This window comes from Aplysia californica, unplaced genomic scaffold, assembly GCF_000002075.1.
Source record: "Aplysia californica isolate F4 #8 unplaced genomic scaffold, AplCal3.0 scaffold00135, whole genome shotgun sequence".
NCBI lineage: Eukaryota > Metazoa > Mollusca > Gastropoda > Aplysiida > Aplysiidae > Aplysia > Aplysia californica.
Window position 1 is genome coordinate 1,207,858 of NW_004797405.1, and position 9,755 is coordinate 1,217,612.

General features: G+C 38.6%; 1 protein-coding gene across 1 annotated transcript in view; it reads right to left on the minus strand.

Moving 5' to 3' along the window:
* Positions 1-6,601: 6,601 nt before the first annotated feature.
* LOC101851403 overlaps positions 6,602-9,755 on the minus strand; it is a 9,830-nt gene continuing 6,676 nt past the window's right edge. The window contains exons 3-4 of the mRNA XM_005096699.3: positions 8,440-8,547; positions 6,602-7,550 (exon numbers count right to left, since the gene is read on the minus strand). Coding sequence (XP_005096756.1) covers positions 7,375-7,550; positions 8,440-8,547 — 284 coding nt within the window. The 3' untranslated portion in view covers positions 6,602-7,374. The remainder of the gene's footprint in view (positions 7,551-8,439; positions 8,548-9,755) is intronic.

Consider the following 9,755-nt stretch of genomic DNA (forward strand, 5'->3'; position numbering starts at 1 on the left):
AGCCATACACACCCACACAAGCACATACACACGCATACACTCACAGGGCTCATGAATACATCTATGCATCCAAGAATCAATGCAAACAATACATTTATATTAAGTTATAATTATTTATACACATGTGAAGACAAAATATAATGTATATTACAACTTCATTATTTCCAACTTTAAAAAAAAAAGAAGAAAGAAAGCACACTTTGCATTAAAGTGACATGATTTTGAAACAGTCTTTTTACTCTTTTGCGTTCAGGGTATCAAAAAACTGGAATGCATTTTAAAAAAGACAATCCAGTTGCTTTCATAGTGTAGAAATACTTGGTTCAAAGCACTCAAACAAATACACATATATATAAAAGAATATAATATATATATATAAATATATATATATACATTCCAACACCCAACCAGTGGTAAAGTGGTTATGTGTCTTGTTGCAGCACACAAATCACCTGAGTTCGATTCCCTTGAGGGGAAAACTTTTATCGAGTTGTCTCCATCTTTCTGCTGCAATGTTGCAACCCTCTCAATCCAGGTTGGCCCTGATTGGCAGAGTCAAAGCCTGCTTCCTAAAGTATCTAAACTGTGTTGACGGGGGCATACAAACACTTGTTTTAAGGTGCACACATACATATATAGAACCATACATGCATGAAGGTAGGCTTTCAGACATATAAACAGACGTAGAGGCACAAGGATAAAAGTGGCTGCTGACAAAAAATCCTGAAACTTTTTAAGGGCATAGGCCCAGAAGGAGAAGAAAACCCTCAAAATAATACTGTATAATTCTACCTTACACAATATTTAAATGTAAGAATTACCATTGAACAGGCAAACATGGCACAGGTTTAGGACATTTGAAGTATTACAATTTTGCCTGTTTACATTAAACAGAAGAATGAACAGTGAACAAACACACATGCAAGATGTTTGGTCTTACTTTATTTGCACACTTGAGAGTGTGTGTGTGTAGAGGGCAGTTGCTGAATTCAGCTGAACAAGAAAGCAGCTGAAACCTACCTGAGTCTGAGAAACTAAAAGACTATCTTGAAAAAAGGTATAGGTTTAATGTTCCTATTAACACTATTAGGCTATTTAAGTAGATGCGGAACCTCCGAGTTTAACATCCATCTCCAAAAAGTATGGGAAATTCGTGTAGTAAAGTGCCTTTCCTAAGGACACAACGTCGGCCGAACTGAGGCTCAAACTCCAAACCAGCAATTTCATGATTACGAGTCTGGTAGCCTAACCACTAGGCTACCAACGCCACTAGACTCTCTTGGTGGTGGTGAAGTTTACATATATCAAATCAGAATTCTGTACTAAACTTAATTATAAATCATATTTTGCCAATACCATTGTGCAACTGCTGTAAATTTTTACAAAGCTGTACATCACCCTTGACGTAATAAAGATCATATAAGCTCTTTGATTCTGACTGTCAAGGCCAACCCCATCAGCAAAGCACATAACACCCCATCGGAGAAACGAAGGTATTCAAAGGAAAAAAAGGTGTCTAACCCACTTGGGAATCAAACCTCCATCTTTTTACCCACAGAGCAGGGAATCTAACAGTTAATATTGTCTTTTCAAATGAGCACGTTCAAAGTTGGACTGATTAAGATCATTGTCACCTATAAATTTGCAAACTGAACAGCGAGTCAATGTCTTAGTGTGTCATAGCTTGCCATCAAATATACTGTACTGTATATCTGTCCATAAACATTTATCAAATTAAATCATTGCTATTGTTTATTTGGTTAGTAATTGACCGATCCAGGGTAATCTTAAAAGCTCAGAGAGGAATATTATTTAAAGAAGTTGTTTTGGAAGTATCGCAAAAGTTTTTTAAAACATTTTTATAGTAGAGGGTTTTACGGCGCTCGCAACTGCATAAGGTCATATGAGCGCCAAGGGATGGGTGTCAACAGAGAAGTCTTTACAGGGAATCAGACTTACTCTGTTCACCTCTCTAGCTTCAACAGCACAAGGTCTGCTTCGACTATCAAGGCACGCCGGAAATAGCGGGTGACAAGAGAGTGACAAACATACAAAAAAAGTAGAGGAAAATGACAATAGTGAGGATTAGGAAGGAAAAAGCAGCAGTTCCCTGTTGTAGATCAGGCACAGTTATGAGCGTGACATGAATCAGCCCATTTACAATTCCACTGCGCTTGAACGAGAAATGTCCCCCCTTTGGGAATGGCCTAAAGACACTACAGTCAGTGGCCCCGGGGGGTGCAAAAATCAAAAATAAAGAACGAAGAAAAAACGCAAATCCCAACAAACATCTGTGGTAATGTACAGTGTAAACAATTATAACAAGCCACACTCCACACTAGAACATAGTTTTGAAAGAATGCCATGATATTATATTATTAGGTAAAAACGAACAACAAAATCGGATTTGAACCCAAAAAACTCAGTATATCAACAACTATAAGATCATACCTTAACACCCCAAACGCACGTTTTGAAAAGCACTGAAACACATTTTCCCTTGTTGCAATAATAATCTTAAACATACAGAAGACAGAAATGAGTCAAGTTTTAGTGCCTTTCATATCGTTATTGTCATTGATGATATTACAATGCTGGAAACCATTAGTCTCAGCAGTAAACAATCAGTACTTCAAAAGAAAGCAGAAATCATGATAATATGTGTGCTTGCATATATATGTGTTAGTGTGTGTGTTTACAGGGGTGAAGGCTGACTTTTTTGACAGGATAATCAAAGTGAGACAAGGAGTCAGATAGAGATATCACACAAGAATCTTACTCGAGGCAGCAACACTTGAGTTGTGCGCGTGAATGAAAACAAATTCTGAATTCATATTGTATGTTCAACCGCTAAAATAATCAGGAAAGTATCTCATTAAACATTCATAGCAACTAACACTAAATTTAACTTTAGACATAAATACACAAACAAAAGAACAAGGAAGCAGAGAAGTTTATTTCAAATTTGGCTGTTTTTGTCTAGCTTTCTGTGGCCATGAGCCGGTGTCATAATTGAGGTCACGATCTGATTATACGACGGTAAAAAGTCGAAGAAGAAAAACAAGCACTCATAGCAGTCATGGGATTATTAGGAGTTAGTTCCCCTCACATTTGTGAGGTAGACTCGACCAGTGTTATAGTTAGCGGTGCTTGTGACTGTTTATGACTGTGGCCCGAAAAGGGTGAACAGGGTATATGTGGCAATGAAACAGTTTTGAGTGTTGTGCACATGTTCCCTTCAATTCTTTTGGTAGGCTTTTCCAGCCTCACTTTAAGCTTACATAATCAAAGCTTGTGACTGCTTATGGAGTGGCCCGAAAGGGGTGAACAAGCTATTTACGTGGCAATGAAATAGTTTTGAATGTTAGGCATACTGTTCATTGATGATTATGAATGTCTTTTTACTTTTAATTTAAGAGGTTTACGTGTATAGGTGAATTTGGCTGTGACGATGTTTCAAAATTAGGAAGGAAAGCAGTGACTATTTGATTATATAGACGCTTCGCCCCTGTGTGTTTATAAACGCGGATAGCCAAAAGATTTTCAGGAACATAAATTTTCTTATGCATGCATATATATTCTTTGTGTATAAAACGTACATTACGAAATTTGTACAAAACAAAAACATTTAGACGTCCAACCAATTTCAAATCTGAAAAAAAAATCAGGGCTGAACTTGGAATCAAATCCAGGACACCTGTCAGCTATGGAGAGTAACTTGACACTCAACCACCAAGCTGTAGGTCCACCATCTCCCGAAATAGAAAGTTATCGCCAGCACTGTGAACATTAACTGAGATTTAATTGATTTTAATAAGCACTACTTGTGTAACGGTGTCAATTTTAAACAAGTGAATGACCTGGTGAAACAATGAAACCCTAAACTGCATAAGTGACTGTAAATTCAGACCGCAAAACATGTCAGTCTGACTTTATGGAACCTGCAAAATATTGGCATGAAAAATTACATAATTATTCAAAGCAAAAGGTAACATCATATTATTGTCTGAATTAAAAATAAAGCAATATGTCGGTAAAAATAATATAAAATATATATATATTCATAAACACTCAAACACACATATCTAACAAAGATATACAAAGATCAACATTTCAAGCATAACAACATAATTGAAAGCAGATAAAAATACAATTTTAAGAACGGCAATGAAATCATGGTATTTAAATCTCATTGTTTTTAAGCATAACAATAACATCAATGAAAGCAGGTAAATATATGACTTTAACTTATTTTAAAAACAGCAACTTAACACACCAGTGCCAAACATGGTCCCTACACAAAGCACAAGAAAGAAAAATCAATGTATGCGAAATGAGGCGTCTCTGCAAAACCATCAATGTCACCAGAAGAGACAGCATATGGAGCGAGACCAGACGCCTACAAACAGGAAAACTATCAGTATAAATTTCATTGAGTGTTAAAGAAATGGTTCGGACATCTAACCAGAATGCCCCAGAAACAACTGGCAGCAGCAAGAGCTTACCACACCCGTGAATTTGGCTTCAAATCAAGAGGAAGACAAAGAAGGACTTGGCTGTCTGGGGTTAAAAAGGTCCAGGAATAACATATATATCACATACGCCATACACTTAGCACAGGACTGAAACCTACACCTCCCCTCGACATTCTTAGGATACCAGAGGAATGAAAAAGTAAAGTAACAAAATCATGGTACATCATTTTACAGACCTGCCACTCTATGAAATCCAGAAATCAGGATCTCAGGGAGGGGGGAATCTGGATTCGGTGAAAAAAATCAGGATCAACGACAAATCACTAAGGTGACTGTCAAGCTTACTTTAAAAATTTCCAGGGCTGTCTATTAGTATTATCCAAGCATATGCCCTCAGTGTGCGTGCGTGCGTGTGTGTCAGTGTGCGTGATCATTTTTTTTTAAATCCTGAAGTATCACATCAAGGATTCCTAGTCCAAGTCTACCCCCACCCTCCCCCACCCCACAGTAAATCTTGAAAGACGCTTAAACCAGCATGCATGACCTTTAGTTTACCCCGTCAACGGACGGTCCCCGACACACGTGCAACTCACACTCAGAAGTTACGCGATGTGGACACACAAGTGAAACAGTTTTACAGACGGGTCTTGACAACGGGCCCGACTAACCAGAACTTGGACAAAGCTTGTTTTGAAAGCAACAGCAGGACTATGAATAATAATGATCATTTGTATGTAGCAATTGAAACAGTTATCAAGCCATCATTGGAGAATTCTGAGTGGTAACAAAAACGAAAGTAGATCTTGAGAATGTCCCAAGTCGGAATCCCATATCAATACTACTCCCAGTTGAAACGACACGTATGCTCATAGATCCAACATAACTTGGGGCGAGTCAACTACTAAATTTGGCATCGAATAAAAAAAAAAAAACAGTGCTCCAAGTTCTTGCAGACAAAATGTTTAACGGGTGCTTCCCGCGACAGAGAAGAAGGCAGAGTAAATTTTTTTTTAATCCAGCACAACAGACCGCACAGAAAAATTGGGAGACATGCGATCGAAATCGGGAAAATCAGGATGCTTGAAATTTAAGGCAAATAATCGGGATATCCCAATTAAATCAGGATGAGTTGCAGGTCTGTATCAATTTTAAGCATAACAATAACATCAATCAAAACAGATAAAAAAAATCATGTGAAAAAATTGTTTTAGATCTAGTAGAGTTTTTCCGGGGCTCGCAAATGCATAAGGTCATATATGAGTGCCAAGGAGTGGGTGTCAACAGAGAAGTCTAAACGGGAATCAGGCTTACTCTGCTCACCTCTCTAGTTTCAACAGCACAAAGTCTGCTTCAACTATTAAGGCACCCTGAAAATAGCGTTTCACAAGAGAGTGACAAACATACAAAAGTAGAGGAAAATGACAATAGTAAGGAAGAGGAAAGAAAAAGCAGCAGTTCCTCGTATGCAGTTCAGTCACAGTTATGAGCATGACATTGATAAATCAGCCCATTTACAATTCTACTGTGCATAAGAACATGTCAATGTCTCCCCTTTGGGAATGGCCTAAAGACACTTCAGTCAGTAGCACTGCCCCGGGGGGTTAAAATTAAGGTAAGTGAGCAAATAACATCCTTGTAGTCAATCATTAATACTAAATAGAAATAACAAAACTAATGAAAACTTTGTAAGAAAACCAAAAACATCATTGTCTTAAAAAAATAAAATCATTTTTAGCACACAGAGGACACTATATTATATCAACACATTAGTATTTCAATAACATCACTCCAAGAATACCAGTAACATTCTTACAACCCTGGAGAATTTACCTGAAGGGTACATGCTCAAAGGCTACTGGATAAACAACAGCAACTACCTTAAACTTAAACTGTTGTTTTATACATTGATTTTAACACTGTCACATATTAAAGTATGATCAGTGCTGGACTCTACTTATCAGGCTGTTTTGTGAGAGTGGATGTTATGTTTGGGGGTACTACCCCTTATATAAGATGACAGGGTTAAAATCAGTTTATAAAAATATAATTTATGAGAAAGAGGGAGAGACAGAGAGAGAGAGAGACAGAGAGGGGGGGGAGAGGGAGAAAGAAAGGGAGAGAGAGAGAGAGAGAGAGAGAGAGAGAGAGAGAGAGAGAGAGAGAGAGACACACACACACACAAAAAACAAGCCAAAAAGAAGGACGAAATGTGCAAGAGAACAGCATACAAAAAATCATTTTAAGGTTGAAAAACAGCATCACTTGTAACTGCTCTTAGCTATTTTCTTGTAAAACTAAAACATAACCAGCGACAAATATTCATTAACAACAAAGAGGTTATATTTAGTACTACTAGAGTTCGTGGCAGTGATGTCCCCAACGAAAATGAACTGGGGCTGCGCGTGCCTACCCTGGAATGCTGAACTTTAAGGGAAAGACATGGGCAGTTCAACAAGACGAGCGAGTACTTTTTCGAGAATCACATGGAGGCATCTCCACAGTCTAAGGAGGAAATCTGCAAGATTGTTCTGAAATATGGGGGCAGGGCCGTGTTTAATATACTAGAGCTTGTGGGGAGTGAGGTGGGGGCTCAGAATGTTCATGTCAATGGGGGCGCGCCAGCCATACCTATGAGGGTAGGAAGGCCCCCAAGGTCTGACACGTGCGACGTCATTGCAGCGAGCTCTAGTATTATAATATAACCTCTTTGATCTACAAAGTTTTCTGGTAGGCTAGATACATAACTTCAAACCTGAGTCACTGGTACTTGCGGTGCAGCGGTTAGGCATTTTATTGCTGCATGCAAAGGACATGGGTTTGATTCCCCTATGGAGAGAATATTTACCGAGTAAATGATAGACAATTTCCATCAGTGTCAGAGACAAGATATGTTTCATTTTTAGACTCTGACGTATGTAATGATGTACTCTGGGTAGCAAACGTGTTTTTCGTAGATCACAAACTCACGGAACAGCCAACCTTGGCCCATCACAGAGTCAAAAAACTTCTTGTCGGGGCATCTGCAATAATCCGCAAAACACGTCTTGCATGGGGGACGAACCAGTTTTTTATCACCTGAAGGACAGTAGAATAAACATTAGTATGCTAGGCAAGGGTCAGCTTCTGTCTTTGTCTCTTTCTCTCTTCCTATCTCTCTCTGTCAGTCTGTTTGTCTGTCTGTCTCACTCACACACACACACACAAACACACACACACACACACACACACATACAACATGGTTTTTAACTTTAGTAAGAGTTTTACGGCACGTGCAACACAATTAGGTTAGATAAGTGTCAAAAACAGAGGTGTAACGAGAGAGTACCAAACACAACAAAGAAAGAGAAAAGACAACGGTGATAGATGTCTGAAAGGAAAGAAGAAACAATCCATGCCACAGCACCCACATTTCAGAGATAGTCTTTGGAGCCAGATTGTGGATGTCACCATAAATAGACACAGCAGGATCAAGATTAAAAACAAGACTTGAAACAAGTTATTGTCCGCCAGCTGTTTAGATATTAGAGTCTAGATGTTAAAACAAATTTTTACTGCAGTTTGAAATATTTGTCAGAAGTTCTTGACCAGATTTTCTATAAAAACCATGAAGAGAGAGAGACAGACAAAACATAGAGGGGCAAAAAGGCTGATGGGTACTTAACTTGTCTGGGCTACCAACAAAAGGCTGACTAGTATGAAACTAAATTAAGTGGTTTGGACATCTGACATGTATGGCACCTCACCAGCTTGCCAGTAAAGTGTGCTACAGTCAAATATCAGGGTAAAAGGCAAGAGGAAGACCAAGAAAGAACTGGATCGAGGGCGTGAAGGATATCCTGAAAACATACAACACTCCACCCAGCCAGACCATCCAACTTGCTGGAGACAAGTTCTTTCTCCCCTCGACACCATAGAGACAAGAGGACAGATAAAGTTAAGTAAGTTAGTAAGGTACTAAACTTACCTGGGCCACCGACAAAAACCTTGCCACATAAAAAAGGATCTCCAAGGAGGACCCTGGCCAGGATCATTGTAAGCTTGGTATCCGCAGAGGACCTACTATCTTTCCCATCTGAGGAACAAATCGCCAAAAACCATATAAGGAAGTGAGGAGAACTCAGTTGTTTCAGGAAGACAGGATAGTCACTATTGGAAAATGTCTCATGCCCCCAAGATAATTTTCAGGCATCATGGTCAAAGCAGGCGTGCATCAAAATAATGAAATTGAAGAAACCGGTATTTTTCTGGGCGTTTGGCTTTTTTTTTTTTTTACTTTTCTTTTTTTGGCTCAGCACCTTTTATGTCTTTAAAAACACATTTCTGTATTGATTTTTCTGAAAAACAATTAAATGCACAAAAAACTGTACGTTTTCAGTTTTCAAAGACTCTAAAGCTTTGGAAGTCACCAAACTTTGGTGGCCATTTTATTGCAAACTTTACTTCTGAAGCAAGGTGGCCCCGACCTTTTAGAATCACAAAAATCTATACTTCGATTCAAGATAGATATGTGTATTTTTTTTATCGAAAGATAGACAAATTAAACAAGATTTAAGATGATACATGTACTAATAACTCCACATGCCCAAAAATTGACCAGCAACTGATTCCACTGTGTCATGACACATTTAGATTGTTCAGGGAACAGAAAAGGTTGAAGGAAAAGCAGAGAGCGCACAGACTATAGACATGGGGAAAAGGGAAAAGCTAAAAAATTCAGGATCTAATTCAGGAGGAGGGTTACTTTGAAACCAGCGGTCACGGCCAACATGTGCTGAATGGGATTCAGCATTCAGGCAGCAAGATGGGGAAATGTGAAGAAACAATGCTGGACTCGAACTTGCGTCATTTGTGTGCCAGACAAAGACGCTGTCACTGCATCACAGACGCTGGTGAAACCTGCTTATAATATGCAAATAAATTTGGTGTTTTACTTCATTATGTACAGCTAAGTCCAGATGGCTTGACTCTGTCAGTAGCAACAGCGTTACTGGGTTTGTGTTTCATATAACAGTAAGAAAGAAAATAAATCAAGGTTTTGTTTTCTCAAATTGACTGAACGCATTGAACATCTTTTGTGATGAAACCCTTCATACACATCCAGGGTAAAAATGTCTGTCTTCTTTTAGTTAATGGTCACCAGTAGTGGAGATACAGTAGTGCCGACGAAGGCAACCTGTCAGGTGGCACAATTATAAAAGTGCAAGTTATAAAAGTGACTCGTTGGCCTTTGCAACACAATAAAATCCATGGTCATTCTCTTGACTAAACTAGCTTTTTTTC